This window comes from Amblyomma mixtum, chromosome 2 (genome assembly GCF_055824585.1).
Source record: "Amblyomma mixtum isolate Tamu chromosome 2, ASM5582458v1, whole genome shotgun sequence".
Lineage (NCBI taxonomy): Eukaryota > Metazoa > Arthropoda > Arachnida > Ixodida > Ixodidae > Amblyomma > Amblyomma mixtum.
Window position 1 is genome coordinate 147454611 of NC_143013.1, and position 20323 is coordinate 147474933.

Below are 20323 nucleotides of genomic sequence, written 5' to 3' on the forward strand. Positions count from 1 at the left end.
TCTGATATGCATAGTTATTTTACACAAGTCGTCCGTTCAGCGTTTACTGCCTGCCCTGGGCACATATACTGGTATTCTATGACCGCTCCTAATCCTTCGCTGCCTTCCGTAAATTGTGCTGACCTTCCGAGGGTATTGAACATTACTGTATATGTCTTCATATGAACTTTTTAATCACAGTTTTACATTAAGAGGTTTATGTTCACGATTATTGTTTGCAGTTCGTGCCCTCATTAACTATTTAACGGAATGTTTCTCTTTGTGTCTTGATTTTATTTTTTTACTCATAGTTCTGCATTACCAGGCCTAGTTGTATGATGATTGTTTGAAGTTCGTCCCCGGATTGACGTGTTAACGGAATGTTTTCAGGAAGTGGGGAATTGCTGAGATCTATATTAGTTTGGTCCCTAACTCTTTCCAATGTACTTCTCGGAATGCCTGCTATAAACACGGGGAATAGTAGTGTATACATCGTATGACCCTGCCAGACAGCATTGCTGATTGGGACTTCATCCTATTCCTTAAAGAAGGCAATTATGGCTCTTAAGCCCCTATCGGTGTTTTCTAGTACTAAGCAGACCAGCAGCTTTCGAGGGTGCCGAAGGTCATTGTCACCATATGAAATTAGTACACCCGCAGTATGTGTCGCTAAGTGATACAGGCAGGTCAGAAAATAAGAGAGAATACCCCCCAAGATATACTTGGAGGTATGCTCACAGGCAGCACTTACAAATGTCCTATTTCGTGAGCAGCTGTATTTATTCCAGAAAACATCCCAGGCTTATCTTCTCCAGCCGCAACCTGATACCGACTGCAAGCTTTTCCTCTATATGCCATTCCTGCGGGTCGAGATATAAAAATTCAAAATAATGATTCATGTGAAGAAGGAGTAAAAGTCTTGAAGAACTTCATTGAAACGGCAAAAACAATCCGGTTACTCCAGGCTTTTTTCTTCCAACAATGTATCCATCTCTACGCACCAAAATATAAACGATAACAAACAAGCTTTAAAGTGAAAATTGGCAGCTCAGAAGAATTCCACTGCAGCCATTCTTTGCTGGTTTCGTCGAAATAGGACTTAGCAAATAGGACTTAGCATAATTTATTTCTTGTGCTTTAACCTTTATTGCGTATCTCTTTATCTTCTTCCACTGGTGTTAGGTTTATTACGCTCTTCTTTTTATGTGTACAACTAGTTTTGCTGTGTATACAGTTTTTTTTTCATTCTGTCCAGCTTATTCTGTTTGAAATACACTGAAAGTTGACGCCTCTCTTACACAATTCCCTATTGGCCTGTAAGCTAATCTTCATCAGCCTGACTAGGCCACTGCAGGTCAAAGGCTTGACCCATATCTCTCCAGTTAACTATTTCCTTGCAGCGCCTTAGGACATCGATCATATATGACCGACGCTTTCAACCTGTCGCCAAAAAATCAAGACGGCGCTCCTGGACAACCTGCAAGCAGCAAATGCGCCTGCATGGTTTTTTACAATGATATTAGGAAGGCCACGCTCCCTTCTCGACCATAAAACCCAGTCACTACCAGCCGAAAAAAAATGAAAAAGTAAGGAGCTGCAAGCTCTGCCAAAAAAATAAAACGAACTGAACAACTGTAATGTGCCATGCACCCCACATCTACCTCCACATCATGTCCTCACGCGACTGCTTTCTCTAGTGGCACAGCAGTCTGCCTAATTTGAAAGACTACGGGTAGTGCAGTGTATTATGTATGCAGCTGAAAATCCCAGAAATTATAGTTAAGGATGTGTGCAGCGTTTAGCTTATTTTACTTTTTGTAATCTATTTCTGGCTCAGTGCAGCGGCTTATTTTTTGTTTGTATTTTTTGACTTACCAGCACATGTAACGAGTAAATTGTCTAAAGGTTTTCAACACAAAACTCTATAGTTTTCTTTCTTCTGGTGTATAAGCGATGTGTTACAGTGCGATATATTGCAATGCGCAGAGCATTTAGCACTTCCTGAAAAAATAATTTTTCTTTTGCAACACCCAAAATTGGTCGTCATTTTCGCGGTGACGAAAGCGTTATCCCTGTTCTATGTCAGCTGTGGCCACCCTATCCCAGTAAAACTACTCAATCCATCCGGCCACCTCTCTTGTGCCACTTCTTGCTAAGCTTCCCTTCCTTTGGAATCCAGTCTATTACCCCTAAGGGTTACAAAAATAATAAAATAATAATAATCCGATAGTGTATAAACCCGCTGTCTGAAAGTTCATAGACTTTCTACCTTATTTTAGCTGTTTTATTACCCTTCCAGAGTGCCATTACGGCACTGGTAAATGAAGCATATTGGTCTGGCAAATTGCCCAGCTTTAATATTGGGCAAAAACGATTCAAAGCGCAGTGATAAAAATAAATAAATTCACACAAGCAAACAATTAGTATACAATGCGTTCCGTTTCACAGGCAGGTTGCTTCGATATCATTTGTCCTTTCCTCTGCTACAGGAACGAGAATGCAATTTCACCCCGTGAAAGCAAATCTCGCCCCAAGGCGACAAATTATGGGGCTCAAAAAATAGTAAGCCAAGATTTTTTTGTAAACATATTTGAGACTATACGCGGGGGTTTAAACCATTGAAAACAGTTGTGCTGAAAAAAATTGCCGTGCACATGGGAGTGCACAAAATTATGCTCGATCGAAATCATTTCTTGCAGTGCCATTTTCCGACGATCATTGCAAATTACAATAATAAAAGATTTTGAGTTCGGAAACTTTACGGGCTAGAATACTTGCCACAGACACAATATTTGCACTTGTTTAAACAAACCCCTCCTACCTAGTACGCCAGTGCTGATGCCTTTTGGTAGAACGTCAATCATGTCCCTCCTGAAAGGAATGAAGGGAGGTGTAACGCACGTCAGCCAAATACTATTGTCCGTTGCGCCGTAATTTTTCTAATTGAAACAGCGGCAAACGTTCTACTAAAATCTTTGTTCTCGTTTAGCATGCCAGATAAAATAAAAGTTTTTGAAGCTAGCTTATGCCAACCTAAAAATTACGCCTGTGCTTGTATCAATTTTTCAGGAAAATGCCATGCCATGCGCCTTTGTGAAACCTCGCTTTTTGTTCATGAATACTAACAGTGGTTTTCAACACATTCTAAATACTGGTTCAAAAATTTCTCTCAAGAAATAGGGGCTCAAGCTCACACTCCTGGTTATTTCACGCTATGGACAGTTGCAAGCTGCTTTTGAAATGCGTATTTTTAACCGACGTTATCTGAGGAGATTTCAAATAGCAGAGTTTGCGGTTGCAAGAGCGGTACTTTATAGGAGGGACATAAAAACAGAAAACTTGTGAATGCCCCTCTTCTCTGAATATAAAACTACTTCGTTTTATCCTAGACATGATGCGTTTCTGGCTTCACTAAGTAAAACCGTTGCGTCAGATAAAGTTGCCTCATGGTAATTCCACGCTGGCTTCTCGCCATCGTATACGTAGGCTGTTTCTGGGCTCCTTATTCCTTCAAAGAGCATTGCCACAAGGATATGCGGCATTTCGCAGTGTCCACTGTGGCGGCAAGTTCATCCTACACAGGGCGGTTTCGTGTGTCCTTGGCTACACATGCAGCTATTAGCACTGTGGTAAATGTGCATATTTACGTAGACTGTATGAAAACAAATGATTCGATTACCGAGCTCCTTTCCGATCGGTGCGACCAAAGGTACAAGTTAAATCTAAGCCTTTCCCTAAGATCAAGCCTATTAACCTCATTTATTCAAGATTTCCGAGAGCCCTAAAGCACACTCTGCATTGAGATCCGAATTTATGTTTCTGCCACCATCGCAGACCCTGAAAAATTGGTTTCGTGAGAAAACTGCCTTCCAGGAAATATTGAGTATTCACATTTTGTACCTTCTTGAATTTGTTTCTGTCACACGCTGCAAGTTCTTTTACATTGGGCAGCAATAAGGGAGGACCGGGATCATCCAGGTTTTGTAAAATAAATATTTCGCACTTCGTTGAGACAGAGTAGTGATCCCATAGATAACTCCTAACATTTTGCTTGCTTCTCCCAAGAAGCACAGGTAATCAGCCTAGTATTGGAAACATATTGGCTAAGGTCGGCCGTGCAAAGGACCAGTGTAAAACGACTTGCCATAATGGTCCGTTTGCCTGTGCTGCTTCGAGTGTATTCCACATGGTGGTGCCGACAAAATTTTAAGTGTGGTACTCTCATAAATATTTTTCTTCTTGCGCGTTCTCTGTTGTGAGCGAATTAACTGCGCATGTTATGCCAGCAGGTACTTCTTTTTGGTGGAACCAAGTTTTAATATGCAATAGCAGCAGTATACACCACTTCTATGAATGCATAAGTATTTTATAGGCTTTTTTTAAATCACAGCAGTCTTCATCACATTAGATTGTATGCACACAATGCAGTCAACAGCAAACAGTCGTATGCAAGAGGAAAGCTTTGCGGGGATGTCAGAAAGATAAATGTGAAAAAGTACCAGACTCAGCACTGAGCCCTTCTAGACCGCTTGACGTGACATTGATAAGGTTTGAGGGAGCTCAGAACACGACACTGTTCCGACGGAAGTGATATAGGAAAGTTGTCACGAACCCACTAAACAGTTCATAAATTGAGATAAAAGCAGTGATACTCCTCAGTAGTTAAGTAAGATGAAGTAGCGTGAGTGCCATTCTAAAGTCTGCACCCAAAGATCTGTATAATTGCAGCGACCTGGTGTACAGCGCACTACATGAACAAATTCTGTTAACGGAAGGAAGCCCCCCTGAAAGCCGTAATGATCTGGGTTCAGCAATGAAATAAAGTTGATCCCTTTCGTTGCATAACTATGTAAACTGAGTTTAAGTGCTTCCGTAACCAACTGGTTTAAAAAATCGGTCAATGTTAGAACCTGCTATTCAAGTACAAAGCAGGCAGTTCACCCGACAGTTGAATAAGTGAGGGCGTCATCTCCAGTTATTTTTGATATGAACTGGCCTCTTCGCGTTTCAGCCTACACTGAGGCAAGTGTCACAGCGCAAAAAGCACAGGCGCTAAATCATTGGAACCAATCCAGGAAGAAACTTTTCAGGCGTCTGGCGTTACAAGCACTGGTATGCGTGTTACCGATTGTTCCCTAAGTCTCTACGTAAGAAGTATTAATTTTTTGCGTCCATGTCTGTTTATGGCGGACGTTATGGTATCGTGAGAGTGTTGTGGAATACATTCTCTTCATTTCGGATCTGATCTTTTCGACTGCGCTTGGGGGGAAGGGGGGTCTTTCATTGTTCCTGAGAAAGTAATAGCGAAGAGGTCAGTAGTGTTTGTGTGCTTCGTGCTCGCCTTTCCATTCATTGTTCTGGTTTTTCTGCACGAGGGACGTATAGCTGCTCATGCTCAACCATGTGCGTCCCGTCGTCTGCATTTGGGAACGCGACTTTGGCGAATTCTTTTTACAGTGTCTACCGCTAGTGTCGCCAAGTCAGTAATATTGGCTTCATTTTAAGTTCCGGCTGGACAGATTTGCAGGGTCATTTCTTGTCTAGAGAACAGAAAAAAACAGTTGCTCTCCCAGAGCAAGAAATGAAGACAGATGTCGGGAAATGGCACGGCGCGCCAAGGAAGGGCTGCTTTTGAGGTGACAGCTTTTTATTTCTTATGAGGGGTCGTGCTTTACTAGAGCACATTGTTAACTCAGCTTACGTTGAGGAAGAGCTTCAGATGATAACCGAACATATCGTCTATGCATTAATTGGTTTGACAGAAGAATAAGTCAGAGATTGAGTGCGCGTATATGCCTACGTGATCAGTCACTGATGTTGTCTGTGTGAAATAAGGTGAACTAAGTACTCACAAAAATTGTCCGACTTTTCTAAACTGTTGAACAATACTGGTGCAAAAGCAATGAACTCTCAGCTGCTGTTAAGATAATCTGAAAGTGTTCAACTCATTCAATTTTGAGGTACAGAGCAGTCTTTGCATATATTTGCTTGCAGGTTCGCGACGTGGGTAAACGCCGTTCAACACACAGAAACAAAAGAACCTATTACGCCTGTCTTATTTCAGGCCAACGATAAGGACTTTGGATTGTGCAGAAATAATAAGCCGAGTGTATTAAGCTACTCTGAAGTGCCTTCACTAATGACGCAACAGGTGTGAGTTTAAGCATTGTAAAGTGCTTTTCATACTGCTTGCTACTTTAAAATTGTAAGAATACTCACGCTGTCACCAAATAGACGACGTCGGCTATTCGCATTGTGTAGTTTGCCCACATATATTTCGACAGGCTGAAAAGTGTTTCATTTCCTATCAGTTGGTGAGGACGCAGCAGCTTCACATAAGCTTCGTTCGTCTGCAAGAAATGGTAACTCTGAAATAAAAAGAAATTATTGACGGCTCTACTTACGGTAAAAGATCCTGCAATGGCCGTCAAAGCTATGAATGCCGGAGTATAAAGCTGCTGAGTGCGCAGGCTGACCTAGAAAGTAGAAATTGGAAAAAAAAACGTTAAGTATGCTACGTGCTGATTTCGACTGTTGTATGATTTAAGGGGTAATGCAGAACTCGTGGATCAAATGTGCATTCGACCTACGAAACGTGGGCAACCCCTTCAGGTGCTAAGCGCGCAACTGTGTACCCTGCGAGTTCACAGCTTTTATTGCAAGTGTGCTACAGCAATCAATGCTGTCTGTTTCAAACGAAACTAGCCTTATTATTTAAGCGACTTGGTTACTTTGCGATATTCGCTACCTAAGGCTGTAGATAATATTGTAACAGTTGTTACACTGAAAAGAAACTGCAGCGGCTGAACGAGGGCACCAGAGAAACCGACCAACACTTCAGCGTCGTCTACTTCTACCCGCTGCCATCGCTTTCTACTTCTACTTCCAATCCTCGTGTCACTGCCCCCTCTTCCGGAGCATCGCCCCGATGCGGTGTTACCGGCAGACCGAATAGCGAAGAGGAAACGTGTTCAAGAGTTACACCACTAGGTTGACATCCAGGAATATAACTACATGCGGCCGGAAAGTCACTCAGGGGGTCGCTCGTAGTACGGCTTCATTCGCACCACATGCACAACGTCGCTGCGCTTGCCGTTGTGCGATGAACGAGCTGGCGGGGCTGGTGAAACTTCGTACGTTACGTCGCTGAGGCGGCGGACAACAAGGTAAGGGCTGAAGTAGCGGCGCAGTAACTTTTCGGACAGCCCGCGGCGACGAACGGGCGTCCAAACCCACACATAGTCGCCTGGGTTGTAGGTGACGTAGCGGAGTCCAATGTTGTAGCGGTCAGCATCGATCTGCTGCTGACGGTGAATGCGGTGTCTGGCCAGTTGCCGCGCTTCTTCCGCGCGCTGAACATAAGTGGCGACGTCGACATCAAGTTCACTCTCACCGTCAGGGGGGTCCACGGGTAGCATAGCATCCAGGGGGGTGGTAACCTGTCGACCGAAGACTAATTCGAACGGAGTGAACTGCGTCATCTCTTGCTGCGCGATATTATACGCGAATGCTGCGTATGGAAGAATTTCGTCCCATGTCTTGTGCTCGATATCAATATACATGGAAAGCACGTCGGTCAAGGTCCTGTTGAGGCGTTCCACCAAGCCATTTGTCTGCGGGTGGTAGGCCGTTATACATCTATGGCTGGTGTGCGTGAGATTGAGCACAGCCTGAGTGAAGCGGGCCGTAAATGCAGCTCCACGGTCAGTAATGATAGCTGCCGGAGCGGCATGACGCAGGACGATGTTGTGGACGAAGAAGTCGGCGACTTCAGCAGCAGTACCGTTTGCAAGTGACGTGGTCTCAGCGTAGCGGGTCTAATCTGTCGCGACCGCAATCCACCGTTTTCCTCTGGACGACTTCGGAAAAGGGCCGAGGAGGTCTATGCCAATTTGCTGAAAAGGGGTCTTTGGTGGTGCTATGGGCTGCAGAAAGCCGGCTGGCTTCAGAGGAGGAGATTTGTGCCGTTGGCAATCCCGGCATGTTGTTACGTATCTACGCACGGATGGTAGTAAATTGGGCCAGTAATACTTAAGCCGAATCTTTTCCAGTGTGCGACTGACCCCCAAATGGCCGGCGGATTTTTAATCATGGCAAGCGCTTAAGATTTCGGAGCGTAACTGGGATGGCACAACAACACATCGTGGGAGGGAACAGCGCGAAACAAAACGACGGACAAAGTAAGAGGACACAAAGACGAGCGCTCGTCTTTGTGTCCTCTTACTTTGTCCGTCGTTTTGTTTCGCGCTGTTCCCTCCCACGACGTATCAGTACAAACTCGCCCAGTTATCCATCCTTCTTCAATGGCACAGCAAGCAGAAACGTCTCCTTGTTGCTGTCAAAGTTGCGCTTGTAGACGACTTCACGCCGCAGAATGAAGGACTGTAGTCCACGGCGAAACACACGAGGTACATGAGCATTAAGACCCTCAAGATACTTAACGAGTGGCGCCAACTCAGAATCTGCGCGTTGAAGCTGCGCCATACGGGAGATGCTAATGACACAAAGAATAGGGCAATCTTCGGTGATGTCTTGCGTAGCCGGTTCCACGGGCGCTCGTGATAAACAGTCCGCGTCTTGGTGCTGCCGACCCGATTTATAGACGACCGTAACGTCGTACTCCTGCAAACGGAGGCTCCATCTAGCCAACCGGCCAGAAGGGTCTTGAATGCTAGCTAGCCAGCATAACGAGTGATGATCGCTGACAACACGAAACGGTCGGCCGTAGATGTAAGGTCGGAACTTACTCAGAGCCCAGATGACGGCAAGGCACTCTTTTTCTGTTGTCGAATAGTTCCGTTCAGATCGAGAAAGTGTGCGGCTCGCGTAGGCGATTACTCGCTCTGCGCCGTCCTGCCACTGTACGAGGATCGCTCCGAGGCCTACATTGCTGGCGTCAGTGTGGACATCAGTCTCTGCATTCTCGTCAAAATGAGCTAGTATTGGTGGACTTTGAAGGCGGCAGCGGAGTTCCTCGAAGGCTGCGTCTTGGGCACTTCCCCATACGAAAGGTGTGTCATCTCGAGTCAAGCCAGTCAATGGCTCAGCTAGGCGAGAAAGATCTTTAACAAAGCGACGGTAATACGAGCAGAGGCCCAAAAAACGACGGAGGGCCTTCTTGTCGGTTGGGCGTGGGAAACTGGAGACGGCGGAAGTCTTGTCGGGGTCTGGAAGAACACCTTGTGCGCTGACAACATGTCCTAAGAAACGGAGCTCCTCGAAGGCGAAATGGCATTTCTCTGGCTTGATCGTTAGTTGTGCAGACTGGAGAGCTTGAAGGACAATGCGCAATCGCTGCAAGTGTTGTTCCAAGCTAGATGAAAAGATGACCACGTCGTCCAGGTACACAAGGCACGACTGCCACTTCAAACCAGCTAAAACAGTGTCCATCATGCGTTGAAACGTGACCGGAGCGGAGCAAAGTCCAAATGGGAGCACCTTAAATTCGTACAGACCGTCGGGTGTCACGAAAGCCGTTTTTTCGCGGTCTCGCTCGTCCACCTCGATCTGCCAATATCCGCTTTTCAGATCTAAGGAAGAGAAGAACCTGGCGTCCCGGAGTCGGTCAAGCGCATCATCGATCCTCGGGAGTGGGTATACGTCCTTTTTGGTAACATTATTCAGTTTCCTGTAATCAACACAGAATCGCAACGTGTTGTCTTTCTTTTTCACCAGGACCACCGGCGACGCCCTCGGACTTGTGGACGGTTGTATAACATCGTCTGCAAGCATTTCATCGACTTGCGTTCGAATAGCTTCACGCTCTTTGGGCGAAACGCGGTATGGACGCTGACAAACTGGGGGCGTGGCCGAATCGGTGACAATGCGATGCTTGGCTACCGGCGTACGTCCGACCTTGGAGCTCGCCGCGAAGCAATCTTTAAAATCAAGTAGCAGCGACGACAGGAGGTTTTTCTGATGAGGTGACAACTCCGGGTTGATTTTAACCTTCTGAAGGGCGTTACTTGGTGCGTCGTCATCGTGAAGATTCACCTCTACGGGGCACAGATTCGGCAACCTATCCACGTCGTTGAGGAAGGCGACGGCCGTTCCCTTGGCGAGGTGCTGAATTTCATTCGTGAAATTCGTCAGAAAAACTGTCGCACAGCCGTCATTCAGTTCGACAAGACCGCGCGCGATAGCCACACCCTTCTCGAGCAACAGCGATGGGTGACTGTCCGCAATACATTCGTAGTCGTGAAACGAGTCGTTCCTCACTAACACCAGCACACTGGATCGTGGTGGCAGCATTACGTCGTCTTCGACTATACGCAGAGCGTTGACTCCTGGGCCTTCTGTGTCACTGTGCGCCACGGCTTGCTTCGTCGAAAATGTGACTCGCGCCTCGTGTAGATCGATCACAGCAACGTTTGCCTGCAGAAAGTCGAGGCCCAGGTTCAAATCTCTTGAACACTCGCGCAAGACGACGAATTCACCCACGTAGACGAAACCGCGGATGCCGACTCGGGCTGTGCACCTTCCGGCCGGGCTAATGAGGTGACCTCCAGCCGTGCGAATGCTAGGGCCCAACCATGGTGTCAAAACTTTGCTCAATTCCTGGGCGAGGGTGTGGCTCATCACTGAATAGTCAGCACCAGCATCAAGTAAAGCGATGGTGTCAGTTCCGTCAATCGTCACACACAAATCAGAAGTAGCGCGTCGGATGCTGTCGCTACCCTGCCCCTGTGAGGAATCAGCGTATCGGTATATCGGCGGCGGAGGATCTTCAGTTTTCCCGACAGCAGCGGCCTTGCCTCCGGAGACCGCTGGAATTAGTTTTCCCGACGTGGACTGGGAGAACGCCGCTCAGGATAGCCGGCATCTCGGCGAGGGTTTGGGGAACGGTAACGCAGCGGAGATGACGACCTAGGATCGTAGCGACCGTATGTCCCAGGCCTCTGACGGGCCGACAGATGAGCTTCAATTTCGAATGGGCGTTCGCCATTCCGGGGGCAAGGGTCGTCGGGCGCGAAACCACGCAGGCCCACTCGGCGGTACGGGCAGGCCCTGTAAAGATGTCCCGCCTCACCACAGTGGTAGCAAAGGGGCCGCCGGTCCGGTGCACGCCACACATCACACTTCCGTGGCCGCTGGTAAGCTGGTCGAGCAGGCACACGAGAAAGACCAGACGGCTGCGCTGCGTGAGTCGCAGTATTCACGTCGTAGCCTGACGTTGGGGCCCGGCAGAGGACAGATTCATAAGTAGGTCTGACCTCAGTCTGTCTTGGGATCTCACAGAGTTGTTGCTGCTGTGCTGCTAGGCGCACCTCGTCCCGGACAACTTCAGACAGCGATGTAACAGACGGCGCGCTGGGAGGCAGCTGGAGGGCTGCCTCCAGCACCTCCACCAGATGTGTAACAGTTGTTACACTGAAAAGAAACTGCAGCGGCTGAACGAGGGCACCAGAAAAACCGACCAACACTTCAGCGTCGTCTACTTCTACCCGCTGCCATCGCTTTCTACTTCTACTTCCAATCCTAGTGTCAATATTTGAAGAGCATTAAATTTGGTTGCACAGACCACGACATACTAATGCAGGTTTTTTTATTCTCGGACCGATAACATACCATTTCTCTGGATTCTTAGTGTTAGATGAACCTTCGGAATGAATCTTCAATTTCCGGATCTCAGGAGTACTTATTCGACTAAACCTAGTTTTGTGATTTGTTTCTAATAATTGTGGCTCTTTTAACAAAATATTCTGCATAAATGCAGATAAATAACCTCAATGTTTTGCTTTGCAAGCATTAACTCTTTAAGGGCCAATTTCTAAACAACGAAGAAAAACCGCAACCCTCACGCAAGGCCAAGTATTGAGCCCACATTCAAAAGCCATTGTGGAAAAATTATTCCTGAGATGAAACCTACCAGGAAGAGATTGAATGCATAACAAAGGCATTTTTTGTTCCTAGTCCTAGTTTGGGGAAAAAACGATTGGAATGCGTTTATCGTAAGACATGTCATAAAAACGGTTCTTCCTGCTTATGCTGAGATGCAGGTCGCGTTTTTTTTAGCAAGGGATAGTCAAATTGGTAACCAATCTTCAACTGTATAAGCAAATGAAGCACCTGGGGTTACTTAACGTGCATAAACATCGCACAGTGCACGGGCATCTATCATTTCGCCTCCATGGAAACGCGACCGCCGCGGCCAGGATCTAAGCCGCCTCTTTCGGGTCAGCAGCCTAACGACGTAGCCAATGAGCCCCAGCGGCTGCTATGGCTGCTGCAGGTGGTCGCAATTTCCGGAGCCTTTCACTACGACGTGCCTCATAGCCTGAGTCGCTTTGGAACGTTAAACCCACATAATCCAAATGAAACGTAGAAGTAGCGGCTGTAAAATTAACGCGAAATAGGGAATTAACGGGATAAAATGCGTCTTAGGTCAGCGCTTGGATGATTCAGAATTAAGACCCATCATGCCGTAATAATGGCATTCGGAGCAACAATCATGCATTTGCTAACGAATTAAAAGACATTTTTCTTCATTTTCCTTCTGCATAGGACGGATATCTTTCAGGCCTTGTTTGTTGATGCAGAAGAAATCTGCAAGGAAGAGGTTGGCGCTTAACTTCATTGTTCATTTTCATCCGTGCAATAATGCCGTAATTTTAATGCCATCGTTATTCGCACCGAACAAATGGACACACTTCAGGATGAATATGAAGTTAAGGTGCTAGAATTGTAGGTGCTGCACTGTTGTTATGGCGCTAGCAATTTGAAATGGTCAACTTACAAAATTGTCCAGCTTGTCTGTCGCGAAATTCGCTGATCGGTCGAGAGAGATCTCTTGACCCTGTGACGTCATCACAACCTTCCCAATGGAATATAGCCTAACTGCCCAAAGTTGCCAAATTGAAAGCGATTGCCACCTGCCCAGCGTGGCGCTGCGCATGAGCCTATACGGGAGCTCAAGAAGAACAACCTTGGTCTCAGAAGCTCCACCGATGGCCCTCTTTGAAACTGCCGCCTGCCGGGACAGTGGTGCATCGTTTGACGGCTGCGCCACTCCCCTATATCTAATAATGCGATTGAGAGGGGTCGCGACATCATCAATACCATATCACGACCAGTGGACAAAACATATGGCACCGCAAAATTTGAATACCTGAGAACCCCCAAGATTTGGAAGTAGGCTCTCCCTGAAAATGCCAAGAGTTCTCCATATATTGAAAGTAGGCCTATTTTAGAACATGAATTATTGCAGATAAGCGGATATTGCTAGGTACATTAAGATAATTATTGGAACGGATTAGGGTAAACCCATACGATAATACAAGAAAGGTACTCAACATTCTAGAAGGTGATGACTCATGCATACCATGCAACGACAATTAAACTGGTTCCAGCGGAGTTTTCACGGCCAAATCGCGATAAGAACTTTAGAGACCCTCTGTACACACCACAGCAGGCAAATTAAATGCTATCGCATTTTCTTCTTTATGAATGTTGTTCAGAATGTCGCAGTTTTCTTTTTAGCAAAGAGCAGTTCTCGCAGCATACACTATAAAAACGTGGCGTACTCAATAGCCGCAAGAGGCTCGAGTTGATGTCAATAGATTATTGTACACTTAAATGCTGAGTTAGCCTCTCGAACAAGCATATATGTCCCACAAGAACAAGGTGGCGCGTAAACCAAAAACCGTCTGATTCGATCTGTAGCCTGCTTCAAGGCGGGCTCTGCGCCATGAATTTTATTTTACGTAGAGCGCGTTTAGATTGCGCGGAAAGAGACATAAGCAGACGAAAACGGGGGCACTAATACAGCGAAACAATGCGGTCGATGAAGATTACTTGGTCTTCCACTCCAATTACAGCTGCTGCATTCCATATTTAGGGAGATAAGGTTGTTGCTTAGATAAGCGTTATTGAGGCGCAAAGAATTTATCTCGCCAGAGAAGAAGCTTGAAACACAGGTCTGTTCTGAATTCTCGCGTGGCTCTTGAAATTAAAGGATTTTTTTGTTTAGAACGTCTTCGTAACAAAAAAAAAAACACTTTTGGTAATGCGAAAATCGTTTTGGCTGATTGTTATTCAGGCAGTTGCTTTCCTCTGTAACACTACTTTGTTGCAAACTAATCCTGGCTGTATTTTTTGTTTGTAAATCAGGCATTTTATGTGGGTGCCCTTCTCTCCGGCCACCGAGCATTGTTCTACAGCATGACACATCAGGAGAGCAATCATGGCAGAAATATTTACATAGATATGTGCATAGAAAAATAATTTTAGGATACGTTAATGCATATAAAACCATGCATAATGGACGTATACTTGCTGAGTGCATCAATATGGCTGCGTATTGAATCCTTTCTTCCGTCCGGTTCCAAAAATACTTGGTATGTTCGTAGTCACTAATGTAGAAAACCTCAATTGTGACGCTGTCTAGGAAAGCTCTTTTTTCTGTCGACGAAACAAAAAGATGAAATTGCATTGTAGCAAAGCAAGCTCGAAGAAAACTCATGGCAGTTGTTTGTTCGGCCCTGTTGAAAAACAGGAAGTCGGTCACTAGGAACTCTAAGAAAGTGGTATTCTCTAAAACGGCGTCCCTTGCAAATGAAAGCCCAATTTTGCCGGCACCTAGACGCACCCGCTCATTCGTATTCTTTATCGATCGATGATGCTGCTGATAGACATTCAAGCACCTTATTCTTTGAATGTGCTTGGAAACTGAGATGACGCCATTTCGCACCCGAAATTTGTAGTTGAAATTGCCTGTCGGATTAAACACTTCTTCTTTTTAGATTTTTAAAGAAACTTATACGAGAGGCCATCCTCATTCCCATAAGGAAGCAATTACTCACTGGCGTACCGCAAACGCAGCCATACGGCTACAGAGGAAGGCTATACAGATTGCACAGAAACTTCGTAGTTACAGTTATATTTTTCCCATAATCCTGGGTTCGAACCAGGTGCCACCGCTTCACTGCAGCAGTCGCTCTACCAAATGAGCTAACAGGTGAAGCTGTGGTCCAGTGTTAGAACCTTTGACCTGGGCAAATTTGTTATTTAACTACGAAGTTTCCGCGGTAGCGGTATAGCATTGCTTTGGAGCTATACGTCTGCGCGATCCCAATGAGTGATTTCTTCCTTATTGCAAGTTTAGTTCCCCTTGGAAGATTCCACCAAAACACTGCACCGGCCTCTTGATTATCATTTAGCTAAAGAGAACTAATAGAGTGTAGGCTAAACGTACCTGTGTGAGGGGCCATAGCGCTCCTGCCAACTTTGTCCTCTGAAAGGGAGAAATATATAGCTTCACGTTTGTAGAATTTAAGTTATTTTCTCATTCAAGCCAAATTCACATGTCTCGCTGGGACGCTGCTTGATTGCGTGTAATACCCCTTTGTAGGACAGGTAATAGGTCGATGTTTATGGGGTTTAACTTCTCAAAGCGGCTCTCGCTATGAGGAACGCCGTAGTAAAGGGCTTCGGAAATATCGACCCCCTGGGAATCTTTGACGTGCACTCACATCGCACAGTAAACGGGCCTTTAGAATTTCGCCGCCGTCGAAATTCGAGTGCCATAACCACTGAGCCACTCGGGTGGGCTCAAAGTGGATGTCGGACAGATGATAGGTTGAGTTAAATGAGAAACCTCACCCGTGCCACTACTGGATGGCGGGGACATAAATTAGGATGGGCGATTGAAATAAATAAGAATAATATTGCCTTGCCCTCCCCGCTTAAACCACAACGGGCTTATGGGGCACATACGGTCCACTTTTTTTCCGATACTGAACGGCTCGCAAGAGGCAATGGCAGGCAGGAGTCCACTTAAGCTCTGCCGCCACTTATCTTCCTGTTTCAGTGCTTTGTGTAAAAGTAGCTTCAGCCACGGCTACTGGATGAGGTAGCGAGTCGAGACCTTGCAACTTCGTTCATTCGTTTTTCGAGTGCGTTGGAAGTTTTTGGCTACATTCCATCTAGCGAAAAAAAATACCAAAATGCCCCGTCATTCCTTTTTGGAATCTGGAGATTGCAGATGGCAAGTAAAAAAAGCAAAGCACTTTTTGTGTAGCATTCTGAAATTAGTTGGACATTTATCTGAGCCTTAGGACTAAATTTTGCGTGGTTATTTTGAAATATCATGTCTGGAATATTCAGAATCACTAGCAGCAAGAAGTCTTTCCTAGTAAAAAAGGAGGGTAACGAAAATGGCCATGAATGGGTGGTCTGTAGGGTGAAGCTCAGGCTCACCAGCAAAGAACCCAGCCCTGTAAAAGTTCAACCAAGGCGTTGTTGCCGGTGGCGCTGCACGACAGGAACAAGGAACATTGCGAACAAGTTCAAGAACATGCGAACAAATGCAAACATGTTTTATAGTAGTTGGTACCAGATAACTTACAGCGAGGAAACCCATGTATGTCAATCGAATAAATACGTCCCACTTTATCTCTTTGTGGTACCAGTGGGGCAAGCATGTCCCACTTTTTTTTCACTGAACTATTCGTATTAAAAATGTGAAATTTATTGACAACTATTTCTGTACAGCTCATCTGCTCGTGCAACCAAACATTTTTCATGGAATTCTGCACAGAATACATGTATGCTAGCCGCCGCGGTGGCTCCGTGGTTATGGCGCTCGGCTGCTGACCCCAAAGACACGGGTTCGATCCCTGCCGCGGTGGTTGAATTTCGATAGAGGCGAAATTCTAGGGGCCCGTGTGCTGTGCGATGTCAGTGTACGTTAAAGAACCCCAGGTGGTCGAAATTTCCGGAGCCCTTCACTACGGCGTCCCTCATAGCCTGAGTTGCTTTGGGACGTTAAACCCCAATAAACCAATAAACGAACATATATGCTGTCCCATGAAGGAATAACACGGGTTCTTGGGTAATAAAGGAGTAATTACTCATTGGCGTCCACCCAAGCGTAGCCAAACGGCTACAAAGGAAAGCCGTGTTCCCGGGTTCGAACCCGAGACCAGGATGAATTATTCTTTAACTGCGAAGTTTCTGAGAAAGCTTTTTGTAGCCGCTTGGCTGCGCTTGGGTGACGTCCATGAGTGATTACTCCATTATTACAAATCTACTCTACCTTGGGGGGGATTCTCCTCAAACATTTGTTCAGCACTGTTCGTCGGTATATACTGGGCTCTGTCGAGAGTTTGTCTGAAATAATTTTCTACAAATGGTAGCGTTGTAACGTAGTTAAACGGACTAGCCGTGCGAAAGCATGTGTTTAGCCTGATTGGCTCATAATTTTGCCTTGTTCGGTGGTCGGCACGTCTGGAGGCGATATGAAGGTGATATGATCTGTTCGCGCCGGAGATGGAAGCTGATGAAGACGACAATTTCAAATCAGCCCTGAAGAGTGTAGTGATTTAACCCGATGCGTGAGCGGGGGGGGGGGGGGGATAGCAGAGTGCTTTCGTACAGTGGTCAGCGAGGCTGTCCGTTCACGCTGCGGTGGGTTTCAATCCCAGTCTCGGCAATATTTTCTTTATTCATTTATTCAAGGACAAGGCTTTAGCGACAAACCGGCTTTTGCAGATACGTGCCACTGTTAGATCACACGCTAGGAGAAAATTCTGTAAGCTATCGAATCGTGCATACGCAACCAAATCGTTTGCAAAACTGCTTTTTTTTTATTTCTGCACCATCGAGCAAGAGCCCTTATGTTTACAAAAACCAATGAAGTGATCGTTATTGCACACGTATGGGCTCCTAATGGGCACCTATAACTCACTGATTTCCTGGCGTAACGCTTTGGAACAGCATATTGTCAAGTATTGGAGACTGCAACCCAGGCAGCGGGAACACAGCGAATGAAGACTTCCAAAAGTAGCTGTTTATTGGGCTGACTTGCGCCCACAAAGAACTGAATGACTCGGCGGCAGCGTACCAACAATGTGTTCGGCGGGCGCCAAACAGAATGCTCGCTGCTCTCCGCCGCGCACAATTTGAAGCTGATTGCGAGCTTTCGAGGTACGGCGTGAAAAGTTACTACAACATTCTGTAACAACATATAATCCGCTTCATCTCGATGCGATCGATCTAGATAAATCTGGTCGCGGCGTGCCGGAAGCTTTAAAAAATGAGCAAACGAACGGCGCAAAGGTTCGCGGCATTACTCCCCTTTGAAAGAAGCATCGACCAGGTGCTTTAAAAAAAATAAGGTAACAAGAAACAAATAAAACGGGTTCTGAGGATGACAGCGCGTTTCTGAATCCAAGTTCCTAGATCTGTCCACATGCAAAATGCAGTGTCAATTGTAGCTGTTCACAAGAGCGCAAAGACCCGCCATAAAACAATAGATCTGAAACACACGTTATTCACGTTTCCATGACAGGCGGGTGATCGAAACGCATTAAAAAAACGACCTAGGATTTATTTACAACGACACTAAGCGGGAGAGCGTCGAAATGAGCGGCTCCCTCCACCGGAATCTCTGAGATGCTACCGCCGACTCTGACGGAGGAGTCGTACCCTCTGCGCCCGCCCTCACAAACAAATCAATCCGTCGCACACCGACACTGCTTTCCCTGGCGCCTGCAGGCGCCTTCGGTACTGCCAACGATGAGCATATAGTATACTCGAGCAGATGTACTGTCGGTTTCTTCTACTGGAACCTTTCCAACAAAGCTTTGATCTATGTAGTCGCGGATAGGTCCATCAGAGGCCATTATCCTGTCTGTTAAGCCGCAGACGCTGTAACAACCTGCCCAGGCGCAGTTTTGCTACAGCTTCGTTGCTTGCTAGTCCTTGGTCTAGTGGCTTCCACGGAAGGCTTGCCTCGAAGTGCCCATCGGTCAAAGTCAAAAAACGATTGAAATCTTCTCGCACCTGCTCTTCTACCTTCCCTGGAGGGCAGCCGCTGGAAGTGATGCCGAGGAGCTCCAGCTCCCGGAATGCTCGAAGTTCGTCCGATAGGCTTTGCTTCTTTGTCGCAGACGTTCTTTGTCGCAGAGCACAACACACCTGAAGCAGAGTGCGTTATCGGTCCCTCCAGGGTTTAACCGAAGTCTGTCTTCAGCGTAACCAAGGCTCCTTGCACTCTCCTCACTTCTGCGTGCTTTGCAGTCGAGTAGTAATCCGCGCCGATCAGAATTTCGATTCCTTGTGTGACCTGGCGAGCTGGTGGAACGGCGACATCGGCTAATTCGAAATCAGCCATCTCTCTTATCTCGGTAGCATTTTCTGGGTGAAGGAGCTTGTCGGAGCAGATGTCTTCAATTTCAAGCGCATTAATGCAGTGCTCCTTTCGGCTGTATTCGCTTCTCAACCGCACTCGAACTCGGCGTCGTTTTTCCTTCGTAACGTTGGCCGAGCCACAGAAGGGGTAGATGGCCACTTCTTTTGCATCGGTCACCTGCAGATTCAGTCCTCGCTAGAGCTGCTTCTTGACAAATGATCTCTGGCTGTCTTCGTCGAACAGACAGCGAGCAAGGCGCTTTCTTTCAGGCCCGTCCACCCACACCTGTGCAGTCTGCAGCAGCACGGCGTTTTTGTTGCTGCTGCTGAGAGACGCTGTTGAGTGCAACCCAGTAGCGGTGTGGCCGCTGACATTCGGAACAGGTGGGTCAAAAATTGAAGTCATGTGATGTCGGCCACACTTCGGACAGCGTAGTGAACAATGCCATTCTCTGGAGCGTTAAAGTCTTGGTGTTCGCTGATGAAAGTCCGTGCTTCCTCCGTGTACCTTTTCCCTGCTGTCTACTACCAAGCGAACTGCCAGTAGAACAGCTTGGAGACTCGAGCTGTCGAGGATATCCTTGTGCGTACTGTAGGCCCTATGATACTCCATAGCCCACACAGCAGGCAGTAGAAGAAGTAAAGACACGTATAGCATCGCACCCTAACTGTCTGATTCGGAGCCTAACGTGTCAGGTCTAACGTGGCAGGTCTTGGGATGTTTTGCAGAACGTGGTCGTAGAGGCACCGCAGCGCGTTAACATCACCCAGAGCTGAAACCGGGGGCAGGTTTAACAGCTGCTTAAAGTGTTCTTGCACGAGCACATCCTGTCACCCGAAGCGCTCTTGGAGTGTATTTGTTGCGTATTCGTAGTTTTTCTCCATTGCCTCTATGCCGGTCAGTACTGTTGCTGCTTTTCCCGCCAACGCTGTAATCAGGTACACGAACTCCTCGGCGCTTGTTAGGCGGTTCTTGTCGTGTACTGCTTGCCAAAACTGTCTTCAGAATAGTTGCTATTCAAGCGTGTTGCCGCTGACTATCTGGAGCTCGAGCTTCGGCAAGTTGTCCGGTGCGGTCAGTAGACGATGCGATCCCGGGGGCTTCTGTATTCACAGTGCTCGTTGCTCCGTTAGGAGAATTTCTATAACTCTACCGCCTAAATCGGGTCCGCATTCGTGTGATGAGCGCGTTGCTCTGATGAACACCTTTGTA

At 46.7% G+C, this 20323-nt stretch overlaps 1 protein-coding gene across 1 annotated transcript in view; it reads right to left on the bottom strand.

Annotated features, from left to right (window-relative positions):
• Positions 1-20323, bottom strand: part of LOC149361207 (venom metalloproteinase antarease-like TtrivMP_A) — a 69832-nt gene that overhangs the window by 17811 nt on the left and 31698 nt on the right. The window contains exons 5-11 of the mRNA XM_089568019.1: positions 15173-15211; positions 14251-14379; positions 11052-11146; positions 6384-6455; positions 6199-6329; positions 2801-2850; positions 731-839 (exon numbers count right to left, since the gene is read on the bottom strand). Of these exons, the coding sequence (XP_089424145.1) occupies positions 731-839; positions 2801-2850; positions 6199-6329; positions 6384-6455; positions 11052-11146; positions 14251-14379; positions 15173-15211 (625 nt within the window). The remainder of the gene's footprint in view (positions 1-730; positions 840-2800; positions 2851-6198; positions 6330-6383; positions 6456-11051; positions 11147-14250; positions 14380-15172; positions 15212-20323) is intronic.